This window comes from Misgurnus anguillicaudatus, chromosome 14 (genome assembly GCF_027580225.2).
Source record: "Misgurnus anguillicaudatus chromosome 14, ASM2758022v2, whole genome shotgun sequence".
Taxonomy (NCBI): Eukaryota; Metazoa; Chordata; class Actinopteri; order Cypriniformes; family Cobitidae; genus Misgurnus; species Misgurnus anguillicaudatus.
Window position 1 is genome coordinate 25,143,098 of NC_073350.2, and position 16,743 is coordinate 25,159,840.

At 37.1% G+C, this 16,743-nt stretch overlaps 1 protein-coding gene across 4 annotated transcripts in view; it reads right to left on the reverse strand.

The window, feature by feature from the left end:
* Positions 1–368: 368 nt before the first annotated feature.
* scml2 (Scm polycomb group protein like 2) overlaps positions 369–16,743 on the reverse strand; it is a 32,512-nt gene continuing 16,137 nt past the window's right edge. For 2 of the 4 annotated variants that reach the window (XM_055183880.2, XM_055183879.2), the window contains 6 exons: positions 13,713–13,916; positions 11,514–11,690; positions 11,300–11,425; positions 6,692–6,934; positions 759–922; positions 369–685 (listed from right to left, as the gene is read on the reverse strand). In XM_055183880.2, coding sequence (XP_055039855.2) covers positions 563–685; positions 759–922; positions 6,692–6,934; positions 11,300–11,425; positions 11,514–11,690; positions 13,713–13,916 — 1,037 coding nt within the window. In that variant the 3' untranslated portion in view covers positions 369–562. The remainder of the gene's footprint in view (positions 686–758; positions 923–6,691; positions 6,935–11,299; positions 11,426–11,513; positions 11,691–13,712; positions 13,917–16,743) is intronic. The other 2 variants (XM_055183882.2, XM_055183881.2) reach the window with 2 other exon arrangements.

Sequence of the window (16,743 nt, forward strand, 5' to 3'; positions counted from 1 at the left end):
TCAAGTTTAGTACCCCTCAAAGAAAACAATATGAGAACAGTGTTAAATGATGAACAATTGGATTAGATTCAAAAGCACCAAAACAGTTAGTTTCCAAAAACCTTGAATGAAATACATCTCGATCAGACGTAAACAGAATAAAATACAATGGCAAGTGAACATTTGTGAAGATGTCTGTGCGCGTGAACAGTACCAGAACACATTATATAAACAACACAGTGAAATCCTTTGGGATTCAGCTTTCTTCACCATTGTCTGTAAATGCAGATTCTCATATAGTCTGCTATTAAGCTGAGGTACTAAAGTCTGTAGCTGGCTGCCAGTGATCATTGCAAAATGTTCAAGCAAAATTAGTCCAGCAGATCTGATTGTGTTAACAGATTTATTTCTTACCACAAAAAATAAAATAAATGAACTTCCCTGTTTTTATTCACTGTATCGACCGACAGCAATGAACCGCTGATAAATATCCGAGGAACTTGAATGCAGCTTCTGGTATCAACTCCAAAACTGAGTGAACCTGCTTTGTTGCTGGCGAGTATTGGCCAGGAAGTTTGTGTTATTATTTAGCTAGTTTAAGTCTTTCAATATGATGGCAGAGTTTGAGGGCCGGGCCAAGTTTAAGCCCCATGTACTTCATAATCATGTCACTCCGTAAAAGCATCAAGGCTTTGCCGTCAATCTCCTGAGAAGAAAAACAAAACATCAGCGACACACAAAGCAAAATATAATTAAAAAGTGTGTTATTTAATGCTCACATGTTTCCTGAAGAGTTCTGCATGCGGGCCCAGTGCCTGCGGATCAGCATCACGCACAAATTGCATCACTTCCTCTATACTCCAGGATGATGGACTCTTATTGGACGATCTGGAGGAATCTCTCTCTGCTGCTTGATGATCTGGACCGGTAGTTGAGCTAGCAGCTACAGGAGAGACACATAAAATATACAAAAATAAATAAAATGCACATGATAACAAAACAATAAAACAACCAAAAACGTGTTTTTGACAATGGAAAAAATAACTGCATTCTGTAAACTCAATAAACAAGTAACAAAAAAAAATTGATGGTACCAAGTCTGAACATGAAATAGTTTTTATCATAGACTGTAAAAAAAAGATGGACGACGCCCCATTGGTGGCCCGCTCTCTTCCATTGGTGAAAAGTGAAGCCGCCATTGTCCAGATATGGTGCTGGCATCTTGGGTCTTGAGTCTGCGCATTAGCAATTTCGGGACCAGTCTTGCGCAGTAATAAAGCCGCGAAATCAAGGCCCTGTCCTCGCTCTCGCAGAATGCGCATATCACAGCTGTCAATCATGACGTAACACCACCGTTTTAACAGCACTAAATAACTAACCAAAAACAAACATATTTAAAAAAAAAACACTCGAATTTACATCAGCGTGATAAAAACTACAGTAAATGACAGAAACCAGCTTCGAAAAAGGATAATTGAAGTGTAATTAAATTGTTTAGTTAGGCTATGTCCACACGAAGCCGGTGCATTCCCTATCCAATCATTTTTTTCCTTGCTCTAAAAAAATAATCCGAAACCACTGAAACCGACTGAAAGCGGTGTAATATATATGCCGGACCAGTATGGGGCGCTGAAATTCTGCCACAGATATACACTATTCACGGAGAAGACTTTGAGCATGCGCATAACCAACGTATGGTGTTGTCTATTATCGCTTGTTGGTCACCACAATTGCATAGAAGCAATAGATTTTGCTGTAATAAAGCTAGTAGGCTTTAGTAGCTTCTGTAGCACGAACACAATCACGTAGTCCGCCGTTATTGTTGTTGCTGTTACGTGTGACGCTTCCGACACGTGACGTGATGACGTTTTCGCTTCACAAAATATACGGATTGGCTGTACAGACGAAACCGCAAGGGTGTCGGTTTCAGATTTATCCACTTTAGGACCCGGTTTCAAAAAATTGCGGATTCAGTCTCCCAAAACGCCGGATCGGTGTGGATGAAACGCCAATACGATAACAAATTTATACGTATACGGTGATACGCGTCTCCGTGTGGACAGCCCCTTAGTCTCAAGTACCATTGAATAACATGGGGGAGGCGGGATTTATGACCTATACTAGTAGGACCAGTCACTGGGGGCGATCGAAACGTTTTGGCTTCACTTTTCAGGGCTTGTGTGGCACGCTTGGTTTTTATGTGTCAAATAGGAAAATGAAGCACATTTGAAGTGAAAATGAATGATAAATCCACAAGGAGGCGCTGTAGCATTCTCACAGTCATGAGCAAATGCACTGAACAGCTTGATGTATTTATTGATTGTGATTAATGGTAATATAAATCTGGTTGACATCTCAACTCCCAAACTGAATCTACAACCTTAACCACACTATATTTGCCTTGTGACCACAGTTTTGTATGTTTAATTTAGTTTGTGGTGCTCTGTTATCTGGGAAATGCTTTTTAATTCTTCATATTAATCCAATTTTGGATTGTGCCTTTAGGCAGTCAAGTAAGTTTGAATAAAAAAGGGTGATACAGATGGCAGCTGTTTTAAGTTTTGGTAGTTTAAATGCACTCACCTTGATACGGTGCACTCTATTTTCATTTCTATCTTAAAGAGCCCATGGCATGAAAATTTTAGCATTGCCACTTTGTAGGTGTGAGCAAAAATGTGTCGTTTTGGGTGTGTCCTTTAAAATGCAAATGTGCAGATGAAGGGAAAACACTGATCACAATGATGGTTGTTTGATGCAATTCAAACTCACTTGTGCTGTCAATTATGTTTTCCTCGCTCTCTTACTTTCTGCACTAAATGGCAGTGCTGTGGTTGGATAGTGCATATTAAAGGGGGGGGGGGGGTATTATTTAGTGATGCACCGATATATCGGCCGCCGATATTTATCGGCCGATTTTTTATGAATTTGAAACCATCGGCTTATCAGCAATAGCACGAGAAAGGCCGATACAGATTGTTTATTAATTAACTGCATAAAGAAATCCATTATATGTAAAAAAATGAGTTAATATTGTTAATAAAATAAATGCTGAATAGCAAAAACCACCTTTGAAGGTTGTTATGCTGTCTTATTGTATTTGTTTTAGCTTAATTTGTGCCTCTCTTATTATGTTGGTCAGTTGAATGTTAATTAGATCCAATCCATGTTCAGTAAAAAATAATTTGATGCAGAAATAAACTAGCTAATAGACCAACTGTATAGTATTGTATACAAGTGTTTAATATCGGTCTCGGCCAGAAGTTGTCTGTTTAAATCAGTATAGGCCCAAAAAAATCCTATCGGTGCATCCCTAGTATTATTATAATAAGTGGCAATGCTAACATTTTCATGCCATGGGCCCTTTAATGGGGCGCTTTCCCGGATGGGGCTTAAAGGAAAACACCACAGTTTTTCAATATTTTACTATGTTCTTACCTCAACTTAGACAAATCAATACATACCTATCTTTTCTCAATCCATGCCCTCAATCTTTGTACAGGGCGCCGTGAACGTGTTAGCATTTAGCCTAGCCACACCCATTCCCCAGGATCCAAACATGGATGAACCCAGAAGCCACCAAACACTTCCATGTTTTTCCTATTTAAAGATTGTTACATGAGTAGTCACACAACTATGGTGGCACAAAAAAAACTTGGCAATTAAAAAAAAAAGAGAGAACTATACTTAGAAGAGCGGAAGAGTACTTAGTTTGCAGCACTTCGACCTTGGGTGCGGTAATACTAAAGTTTGAGCTAGAGTAGGAGGAGTGATGATGTTACTGCGCGCCGAGGTCGAAGTGCTGACCTCACCACGTTTTTTTTGTGCCACCATACCATTTGGTGACTTCTAGATTCATCCCTGTTTGGATCGTAAGGAATGAATGGGGCTACGCTAAATGCTAACACATTCATGAAGCGCTGTCCAAATATTAAGTGCACGCATTGAAAAAGATAAGTATGTATTAATTTGTCTAAGTTGAGGTAAGAACATAGTAAAATATTAAATTTCTTATTCAATATAAATATTGTTTTCCTTTAAGTTTTGTCTAAGACTAAAATGATTGTTTTAGCTGCCTTTACTAAATAACAGCTTTCATTTGTATATCTAAAAATAACTGTAAATCTATCAGTGCCATTGTTTTGTGTCAAGATGCATTCCATGTTGTTTGTAAAGCATATATGTAAAAAACTACTTATGTTAAATGTTCAAATAGGTTAAATAGAAAAAGGCGTGAACATTAAACCAAGCTAGACTTATCTTGTTCATACACTACACATTTTAACAATTGCAGTAGATCATTCAGGTATTAAGGTGCATTTAAAAAATTTGCATATTGCTTGGGTGTATACATGTGCCCCATCTAGTATGGTAGCTGGGTTATAACATAGCCCGAAGACTAAAAGTAGGGCATGAAACAGGTTATATGTGGTTTCTATGAGTAGTTAAGCAGAAATGAAACATAACTTGCTTTATAATAACCATGTAATTAAATCCATGCTTATCCTCTTCTAAACTGATGTATATTTTAGGAAATTAAATATGCTTATTAAATATCTTTCAATGGATGTGCTGGTATAGGATCAGTGCTTCTTTGACAAATTTCGTCCCAGTCACTTAAAGGCAAAAATGAAACCGAACCCCGAACAGCACACACCCACTCTTAAATGATTTTTAAATAAATATGGCCCTCGAGCTGCTAACACGCTTTAATCCATATCAAAGCTTATTGTGCCACTTGACATTTGATTAAAGAAAAAACATCTCCTCAAACAACTGCTCTGTGTGGAACTGATACGAGTGTTTATCCCAAAGTAGAAATAGAGTCTCTTAAGATGATCGCGTAAGTCGAGCTGCTCGACTCAATTCATTCAGAGCAGGTAAAACAATATCAATCTAACCTTCAGTACCGAAGCACAATGTAACAAACACAAAATAATGTGCACAATAGAGGTTCAAACCCTAAAATAAACCAAAAACTAGTAATGACTCAAAAAAATTATCATTTATAACTTTTATAGTCTTTTATTATTAAAAACATAAGTTCCAACTTTAAATTCAAGGACCTTTCAAGCACTTTCCAGGTCCAATACACTCAATTCAAGGACTAAATGTGGGGACACATTTCAATTGAGAGCAAGGTTACATCGTGTTACCTTTTAAGATACATTGTTACAGTTCCCTTTCGAGGGAACTCGCGCTGCGTCACTGCGGTGTCACTTTGGGGTCACCTCCAGGGGTAAGTGCGTCTGAATGTGTATATCAAATTCAACCAATGGTAAGGCTTAACGACAAAGACAGGGTGACGCGGGAGCCAGGAAGTATATCGCTATCTGAAATATTGCCAAAGACTGCATTACAGGGATGCAGGAAGTATGGCAAGGGAGACGCAACGTCTCGTTCCCTTCTCAGGGAACAACAGTTACATACGTAACCCGAGACGTTTTCATGTGTCAAACACAACTATGCAAAAAAGCGACATTCGTATATAGAAGATAAGCATTTAAAGCGAACAGTTTAGCACGTGTGCTTAAAGTCTGGAATTTTTATGATATTATCCTACACTACACAGGGAATAAAACAGATTTTTTTCCAGAAAACGTCTTCTTGCATAAAATAGATTCAAGCACTTTCAATGACCTGTATCTATGTATGTATATTTTCAAAACCTTCCCTGGGCCTTGAATTTTTTCCCGCAGATTCACAAACTTTCAAGGACTTCAAGGACCCGTGCATGTGTTAGCACTGAAAAGGTTCATGGGTTCGATTCTTAGGGAATACACACACTGATAAAAATGTATAGCTGTAAGTCAATTTGTCTGTCAAATGCATACATTTAATAAAATGTAAATATGAGATGCGTATATGAAGACTATATAAAACAATTGTCAGCAATTAGAAAATATAAGCAGAATAGCTCTATGGCATACACTGCTATGTTGGTTTAAACATCATAATCAGCCTGAACAAGTAACCCTTGTCCTGACTACGGTATGAATTTGTGACTTTTTGTCAATCTAATTTTGAGATGAGGAGCATCAAAGTTTGATTTTACTCATTGATTTTACATTTATTTGACCTTACGGTTGTATTTTCACATTTCATGTAGGATGATTTTATGTTAAAAAAAAGACTTAAGCTGGGTTTTCACAGGCAATGTCACATTTTTGGTGGGAACTGCTTGGCAGACATTTTTAGGAAATGTTAGATGTAATTTACTCATTTGCATTTGATTCAATGGGACAAGGGAATAAATGTTTAGCAACACCCTTCACTTTTGATGTTACTAAAGTAAGTCATAAGGTTTTACCCATAAATCAGAGCAAACCAAGTAAAAAAAATCTTAAAGGGATAGTTCACCCAAAAATAAAAATTCTGTCATCATTTACTCACTCTCATGTTGTCACAAACCTGTATAAATTTCTTTGTTCTGATGAACAAAAAGAAAGATGATTTGAGAAATGACTGTAAACAAACCATTCGTGAGCCCCATTCACTTCCATAAATACTATGGAAGTGAATGGGGCTCACAAACTGTTTGATTACGAACATTCCTCACAATATCTTCTATCGTGTTCATCAAAACAAAGAAATTTATACAGGTTTGTAACAACATGAGAGTGAGTAGATGAAAGAATTTTCAGTTTTGGGTGAACTATCCCTTTAAATCTGACCGAACAGTATGTGTGAAGGTGCTTAAACAAAGCTTTCTTACATAGCCTACCTTCCACGCGTCTGTGTGTGCGTGCGGGACCGAGCTCAGATGGATTGGAGGAGAGCCTGCGCAGTGGTGGAGGCTGAGATGAGTAGTGTGGGCTGCCGCCGGCCGGGCTGTGATATTCAGATGGGCTCCGGAGCGCAGGGGCACGAGGGGCCACAGAATTAGAGGCCGAGTCCATGGACTCTTCGGAGAACTGCTGGTCTGTGGTTGCACCGTTTTCTTCGTGTGTGACTGTCTCTGTTATGAAGATAGAGGTTTATTCTCTGTGGTTTAAAAGTGCATTTTTTTTTCTTGCCAAAAATGACAATCGTTTAGCTAGATAAGACCCTTATGCCTCATTTGGGATCATTTAGAGTCCTTTGAAACTCTGTTGAAACTGCAATTTTAAACTGCATTAAAACTGTTACTTGTTGGGGTCCATTAAAATGAGAAAAATCCTGGAATGTTTTCCTCAAAAAACATCATTTCTTCTCGACTGAACAAAGAAAGACATCAACATTTTGGATGACATGGTGGTGAGTAAATTATCTGGATTTTTTTTCAAAGAAAATAGACTAATACTTTAAGCATTTTGAAGCTTTTTATGTACATAGTACTTATATGTATCTAATGTTCCTGTAACTCATATGGTACATCATTGCATTAGCAATGCAAAAATCATGGGTTCCATTCCCACATCCGGATTAAAATGTATAGATTGCATGTACCGTAAGTTGCTTGAGATAAAAGCGTCTCCCAAAGTGTATAAAATGTAACTGAAACATAAGTATATAGTAGGTTTATAGGGGCAGTTCCCAGACAGGGATTAGACTACTCCTAGACTAAAATAAATGTAAGAGCTGTCCTTACAAAAAACATCAGTGCACTTTGTTTTGCCTCAAAATGCACAAGTAAAGTTTTTAGTAAGACACTTGTTAAAACTTGTCCGGGAAACGCACCGATAGAGTTGTCCACACGGAGTCTGTGAGTTGCCCACCAAAGCACATTCTATTAATAGCCTTAATATTTATTTATTTATTACATATTTTTTATATTAGATTGGCTTCTTTTATATAAAATCAACAAGTAAAACTCCTTCATGTGTCATAGAGGCCTGGTGGTAATGAATCCAAGCAACCAGCAGCAGCAGGGTTTATTATTGTCTATATAAGATATAAATCTTGTCGGAGCCGATGGTGTAGTAGACAGTGCTCCAACATATGGTGCAGATGCACTTTCGGCGACCCGACTGTGAAACCCGGCTCGAGGTCCTTTGCCGATTCTGTACCCCTCTCTCCACCTAATTCTTTCCTGTTCTCTCCTATCAAGCTGTTTATCTAATAAAGGCAAAAATAGCCCAAAACATTTAAAAAAATATATAAATCTTATCAAATCTATACAAGACCTCAAAAAATTTTGCTATCTGGAATAAGACCAACAGCAAGAAACAAAAAAGAGAAAGAGGCAATGTTGTTATATCAAATAGTACAGTGGTTCCCAACCTTTTTAGCCCTTAGTACCCCCACAGCCCTATCAGTAAGGCTCAAGTACCCCTTCACAGAAACTAAACCAAAGTTGTGTTTTAAAGACTAATAATTAGTAATATTAATTAATTAATTAATTAAAAAATTAAAGTAAAAAAAATCACTGACTGATGAAGCATGTTTATTTCAACAAACCACCATCATTGCGATCAGTGTTTGCATTTTATCAGCTCATTTGCATTTTAAAAGACGGCACATATTTGCTCAGGCCTACAAAATAAAGCAATAAACCCCTCGAAGCGTTGGGTTACCAGTGCATTTTATAACAGCTAAGGGGCGTTGTTAGGCACGACGCGAAGCGGAGTGCCTAAACCCCCTTAGCTGTTATAAAATGCACTGGTAACCCAACGCTTCGAGGGGTTTATTGCGTTTATAAAACGGTTACTTCATATGCATAAAGTTAGCGGGATTTTATAAAATAAAACACAAATAAGTTGTAATTATATTAGTATAAATATTACTCTTCCGCCAAACAAAGTAGTTCCTCAGAATCAAGTGTGACTGAAACAGAGCGCAGTTCACAAACAACACAGACGCAGCAAAGATACAATGAAAATATGATTAAAGACGGTGGTGTTTATTTTATAAATCACCATTCATCTAATTTATACATTAACATTTATATTGTGCTGTTGAAGTGATGATCAAATATGCTTGTAAGCATGCTGAACTCTTTCCCCGTCAGCGGTTTTTTTTAAGTTGCCACCCGGTTTTAGTTTAATGCCTTACAGAAAAATTATCTTCTTTAAATAAACATAAATATAAAATGAAAGAATAGACCATCCACTTTCAAACAACAACAACAACAACAAAAAGTTTCATCCTACCTTAATTTGTTCTCTTATCAGTTATCACCTCTCAATTTTTCAGCTAAAAGCGGAGATAATTCCATTTTTGTGAAGAACTTTAGTAAGAAATCATCAGATTCAGACATGAACAGTATTACACGGTGTTTTCAGTGAATGCGTCAGTGTTTAAGTTGGGAAAGATCGCCACCCAGTGGATAATAGCGGGCGTATGAACTTCAGTTATAAACTCCTCAGACAACGTTTTCTCTTTATTGACGAGGCGACTCAACAGTATTTATTGACATTTATTTGGATATCGCCATTAATTGTGCAATTGTAGACAAATTAAAAATATGATTAAAGACTGTTGTTTTTATTCTCATAAATCAGTACGCAGCAACAGTGGCGCAGTGATTCTTATGTAATGCGGTCTGAACCGTGAGGTTACCAGTGTATTTGATCACGGCTTAGAACGCGTTTCAACCGGTCAGAAATAATGAAGAACCAGAACTGCCCGTTTTATAATGGCAATTTTGACATGCTACAATTAATTATCTGTTTCGAGATAAAACTTCACATACAACTCTGGGAACGCCAAAGACTTATTTCACAAATTAAAAAATTTCATCATATGACCACTTTAAAGTCCAGATTTACTAACAGCTTGTGCAAACAATCATTTTGGCGTTAAATAACGACTGCACTTACTAAAGACATGCAGTAGATATTACGCTCTGAAAAGATGTTATTTTTGCGAATTTATTGCATATGCATTTGTAGAAGTTTTCCTTTTAGAAGCAACATTAATGGGAGGAGAGTATAAAATTTTGCCAGAAGAATATACTTTTTTTTAAATATAGTTTGCCAAGCCATGCTATGTTTAATTTGCTGGAGAAAAGAGGAGAAGTCACGAGAAGTCGTCAAATCAGGTGTTTTAAAACTTCATCTTTCGTCCTCCGGTTCTTCTCACTTAGCTGAAATTTCACACTCCGCAGTCCGCATTTTCAATACAATGTCCTGCCGAGGTCTCTTATTTGCGACCCTGTACTAATTTAGTAGATTGCAGTGGTCATTACAGAAATGTGCTTATGTCATTATTGTGCCTGTGTATTTTATTTGCGCCTTTGTAGTAAATCACACGCAGATTTTCCACTCCAGCACTTGTTTGGAATTGAGCTGTCACGTACTTTTAAGTAAATCTGGCCCTAAATTTACTAAAATCTCAATTGAAGATACTGATAAGTGTTTTTCTGTTCAAATATAAAGAGAAACAAACTGTGTTAAAACATTCACTATAAATACAATAGACATCATCCGGGAAAAAATATGTTAGCCAAAAACAATGCAAATATTTTTTGCGTCATTAGAAAATGCAGCGGGAATGAATGTCATTATTTGAACATTATTTATAGTTAATAAACTTTGTGTCTTTAGAAACTAATCAGGTTTATTGAAAATAGTTGAATCGTTCTTGAGTTGGGCATCGCTATTGCGTTTTGGAGCATGCAGCGCATTTACTCACGATGGCTAATAATATTAATGATAAGATTAAAATTACATTTAAAATAGTCCTTTTTACAATGCTTTTCTCACAAAAATCAATCTTAGGTCAATGACTGGACAAAACGAAAGAAACTCTTCAAGTACCCTATGGGTTAGGAATCTCTGAAATAGTAGACTACATAAAAAAGTAGCCCTCCAGATTTTTATCCATTGTGGTAGCTTACAAAAAGTTTGGAGACCCCTGACCTAAATAATAAGCTAGACTACACGTCTGCCCGCACAGTCGCACACACATCTAAAATATTTAACTAAAACATAAACCCACACAAAAGCAAACGGTAGGACAGGATTCCTGTGTTGTGCATGAATATAAGCGATGTAACAAGTAGAAACATGTCTTCGATCAGGGCTTATATTGCCAACATCCGTATGCCAGCACACAACTTCAAAGCAATTTTACAATGATGCCGACACAACAATAACATTTTTATGTTCAATTAGTGACAATGAGCCTTACTATAAGACTTTAATGAGTCATTTATGCATGTGGCAGATGCTTTTATCCAATGTGACTTACAAAGCATTCAAGCTATACATTTTATCAGTATACGTGTGATCAAACTCATGACTTTTGTGCTGCTAATGCAATGCTGTACCAGCGGAGCTACAGGAACACATTTATTTTTTATTTAGGGGTCTGACTGCATTATAAAGAGCAAGAATAAATGAAACTCAATTGCACCAATCAGAATTGATCTGGATCTGCATGTGCATGAAATTGATCGTACCGTCTGAGGGCAAAGCTTCTGTTCTGTGTAGTTTGGGTGACATAGCAGCTGTGTACGAAGCTGAATCTCTGTTGAATCGTCTCGTACCCCGTGCAACAGACATTGCTTCTGATGTCTCCTCTTTTACTACAGAAACATCAACAAAAACATGATGTGAAAGATGACATGTGCGTCTACAATGCATGGTACAAAAATCTGTGGATACAAACCGTACCCGACTTACTCCTGTCGTAGGATGTGTGCGTGTTGGCTGTGAGTGGACTGAACGGCTGGCTGCTGAACAGGTTATCACACTGCAGATGGTGACACAACGTTTCTAGAAAGCGCAAAACAAAAGATGCGCTGGAGGCCGTGGGGAGCTTGACATAGTGAATCCCTCCTTCTGAACGAACTGAAAAGGAAAATGGAGAGTTTATGCAAAGCAAAAATACTGTAAAAACAAATATCTCACACGTGCCGTACCAAAACGCTCCCACCCCCACATGATTTTTAAATCAAATGTAGGATTTGTTTGGGGAAGGGGGGTTTGATCCGGTTAAATACGTGCGATTAAGGGGCCAGGGCGTCGCGACAGATGGCACAGAGGTCCCGGTGTGGACCCCGCCCCATGCACGCACACAAATATAGACGCGGATACACAAACGCACGCTTCCCCAGGGAACGTCTCAACCAAACCAGGTTACGCACAGATGTCACCCCTTATTACTCGCAGTCTGATGACTGATCAGCTGTGCACACACAGGCTTCTCTATTAACACAACACACACCCTTCTCTTTTCAGCACACACGCCCATGTTTCACTTCTTCCTTTAGTTAAGACACACAAACTGTTGACAGCACTTTGGCTTTTTAAAATAGATCATATCTGTAGCTATTCAAATACAGCTTCACATTACATAAATACTCTATTCATCTCTTACAACGTTGTAATGTACTTTTTTATTTGTTAAATGTCCTGAAAAGACGATCTGATCATGGCCTTGATTTTGGATTTCAGTATCTACATTTTTAAAAAGAAGAACATTTTATTCACATTTATGTATTTTGCAGATGCTTTCGTCCAAAGTGACTTACAGCGTATTGCAAGATATACATTTTCATGAAGGTGATTCTCACGAAATTAGAAACATTTTGATAAAAAAAGTAAATGCAAAGTAAGAGTATCAAACTAAGAAGCATACAGTTACAAACATCTCTTCATGTACTTTTTTGAACATGATTTCAAATGACATCATACAAACCAATTTTGTTGTTTTTTCCAAATTGAAGTGGAAAATTGTCATTACCGCAACGTGTCCATGACTGGATTTGGGTTCTTTGACATGGAAATATTTATAATTTAAAAAATCTAAAAAATTAAAAGCTTCAGTGCATGCTATACTTAAAACATTTACAGTAAAGAAACATGTGGTATTTGGTGATCATTGGTAAATGTAAAGACAATAATAAGGAATATAAATGTGTCCAAGACCAACTTTCTCATCCTCCGCAACAATTTTCAATCAGTGTTTAAGCCCTCAAGGAAATAATTGACTGTGACACTCAAGATAGATACCAGGTACGCAGTTCTTATTTTTTCTCTCCAGATAAAAGTTGAAATTTTGTTTGTCATAGTACCTAGACAACTTTTTAGTTGTCATTACCGAAACATGAGTTTGTAAATGCATATATTTAATGTTATATCATGTTGCGGTAATGATCATTTTTGATAATGATAATCTAAAAAAATGTAAATAATTCTATAGGAAATATTTTTTAAATCCTCTAAAAATAATGGTTATAGTAAGTTCAGACCTTAATCATATATGTGCAAAAAAAGCTTCAAGGGCTGAATCTGGATTTCGTGAGAATAACCCATATGTGTGTTCCCTTGGAACGAACCCGCAACTTTTCCGCTGGTAACGCAATGCTCTACCACAGAGCTACAAGAACACAAAGATGCCGTAAAGACACCTGCTAAAGTTGCTTAATACAGACATTTCACTACAAGTTGTATCTTGAGTACATTTATTGCCTGGGAAAACTTAAATGATCAGTCTAGGTGGGGACGAGTCCAAAAAAGTGTCTAGTAACTTTTTTATATTCTTAAGTATAAATCAGGAAAGTGACATTCTGTCGTTTTTTACTCCCACTTATGTTGTTACAAACCTGTATACATTTCTCTGTTCTGCTAAACACAAAGGAAGATATTTGTAATGAAACAGGAAACAGAAGCACCATTGGCTTCCATAGTAAGAAAAAAAAATTATATGGAAGTCAATGGTGCTCAAAAACGGTTTGACTGCAAACATTCTTCCAAATATCTACGTATGCAGGTTTGCAATAACAAGAGAGTGAGTAAATGATGACACCATTTAAAATTTTAGGTGAACTACCCCTTTAAGAAATAAAAATGTCCTTCAATCAGGCTCACCTCTGATGATCTCTCCTCCATCAGACTGCGACTGCAGGAAGCTAAACAGGGCTTTGGGCTGAAACGCACAGTCAACACAGGCTTGGACCGCGTGCTGCAGAACCGTGTTCACAGGGCCCGGCCCGAAATGATCCGGCAGCTGCAATAACAGCTTGCGGTCAAGGTGAGGCCCAGATTCTCCATGTTTGTTCACGTACACGCAAACTAAAGAGGCATGAGGAAGATGGACAGTCAGGTGGGGACCATGACACAAAATATTTACAGGCACCAAAACAGTTAACATTTTTATTCATTATCTAACAAATTCAAGTGAAAAAAATATAACAAACTAAATTGGCTTTGTTGGACCCAAACACAGATGATATGCAATAAACCTGTGGTTTGACTCAAGTGGGACATTTGTGTGAACTTAATATAATATATATACAAATAAGTAAAAATAACCTTGAGGCTTTTATAATTTATGTGATGAACTTCATCTAATTTAAATGTGATTTATAACACTCATATATATTAAAGGGCTGCAATATAATGCTTAGTCATGTTGCAGGAAACATCAAAAAACAGAAACATGTTACATCAACCTGCTGAACCACATATCTGTCAACAGTGTCATCTGTAATACTACTGTATGTGGAGAAACAGGCTACATCAAACAAAAACAATTCAAATGCTGAGCAGACTTCTTGAGAAATTAATTATTTTAAGGAAATGGAGAAATGAGTTAGGCCTAAAAATATGACAGAAAACAAGACATCTAAACTAAAACGGCTGTGGTTCTCTAAACCATTGGTTATAAAAGTAGACACTTGGTCTTTATTGTCCATAATAAGACAAAAACATTAAATATACTGAAAAGGGAATAGCAAATATTGGTGATTCTTGCGAAATTAGACTTATGAGGTGTCATGAAACATTTTGATGAAGTAAATGCTATCAAAATAAGAAACATACATTTACAAACATCTCTTCATGTACTATTTTGCACATGATTTCAAATGACATCATACAACCCAACTTTGTTGTTTTTTCCACATTTAAGGAGAAACATTTCATTACCGCAACATGTCCATGACTTGATTTGGGTTCTTTGACATGGAAATATTTATAATTAAAAAATATAAAAATTAAAAAAGTGTCAGTGGCACTCAAGATGGCTACCAGGTAAGCAGTTCTTATTTTTCTCTCCAGATAAAAGTTACAACTTAAACTTTTTAGTTGTCATTACCGAACATGAGTTTGTAATAGGGCTGCACGATTAATCGAAAAAGAATCACAATCTCGATTCATACATGTATGCGGTCTTCATTTTAAATGACGCGATTCACTTGCATACAGTATTTCCCTGTATTCAGATTCTGCGTTTACGTGTTCATGTATTTACATTAAAATCCAAGAATATCAGTCAAACTTGCTAACACACAGTCATACAGGGTAAAACAAAACCCTATTCATTCACCAATCAGACCCGATCGTTTCTCTCCTCTCTCTCATCTCATTTGCGGCGTTCCTCTGTCACTCGCATAACAAGGCGGCAGACCTAAACACAGTCGTTTACTTGGTGGATTTGGAGCGGCAATTTTCACAAAAAAAGAGAGGATAAACGAGCGTCATTGTGGAAAATCCTGGTAGCGAACGCCGAACGGAGAAAGTGAAGATGCAACAACATTGGTTCCGAAAGAAGGCAAGGAAATTATTTACCTCAGGACCTTTCTAAATCGGAAGGCTGGAACCTCCAGAGGTCGCATATGCAGGCTGTATACGTCATCGTTCATTTGAGTTAACGGAGCATTAAAGCCAATTTATACTTTTGCGTCGGGGTTACGCCGTAGGGTACGCCAGACGCTACGCACGTAGGCAACGCCGTCATGAGCATTTATACTTCTGCGTTTGTGTTGCTCTGCAGTTAACCGCCGAAATGCATAGGAGGAAACACAATGCATTCACGCCGACCAATCACAGATCTTGCGGTCCGCGTCGTTTCGACGTGTAGTTACATTTTTGAGGAGGTGCACGTCAGGTACTGCGAAGGCTACGGCGACAGGGTTCGCGTCTATGCGTATATTACGGCGTACATATAACGCGCACCTAACGCAAAAGTATAAATTGGCCTTTACATTCGCAAGTCATAAACATACTGCAACAATTTATTATTAACTAAAAATATTAGTCATCTTTATAACATTAATTGTTAATATTCTGAAATTATGATGCTTAGAAACGCGACCTCCAGAGAGGCTGCAGTCTTCAGATTGAGAAACGGCCTCTGTGTCACCGCCACAAGTTCCCAATTAGAAAGGGTTTTTAGCATGAGGGGAACATTGTTACATGTCTGCGTTTCTCTCTGATGCCTCAAAATGTTGATCGTTTAGTCTTTTAAAGGTTTAACTTTAGTGTTTTTAAAGTTTTAAGGTTGGCCAGTTTGATAATACAAAAAGCACAGGTGCAACTTAACAGCTAACAAATTTGAAATTACTCTAAATTTTAAGGGGTCTAAAATAAGAAAAAGAGACTTTTAAGACACGTTATTATAACTGAAAGTCCTGTAGCACTTTTTAAGTGCATAATAAAGAGAATCATGTGAGAGAATCAGGATCTCAATTCCCATGGAAAAAAATCGTGATTCACATTTTAGCTTGAATCGTGCAGCCCTAGTTTGTAAATGCATAAATTTTATGTAATATCATGTTGCGGTAATGATAATTTTTGATAATGATTATCTAAAAAATTTAAATAATTCGATAGGAAATATTTTTAAATCCTCTAAAAATAATGGTTATAGTAAGATCAGACCTTAATCTTATATGTGCAAAAAAATTGGCTTCAAGAGTTTTTTTTAAATTCTGGACACCTTCTAAATCTGGATTACTTGAGAATCACCCATATTTGAAAAATATTTATGGTTATAAAAGGTCCAACACAGAAAAATACTGTAAAACAGCTGTCACTGGGCTGGTACCTTTAAAAAGATCCTAATATGTAGCATTTTCGTACAGAGAACCAGTATGCACCTTTGTGCACTAAAATGCAC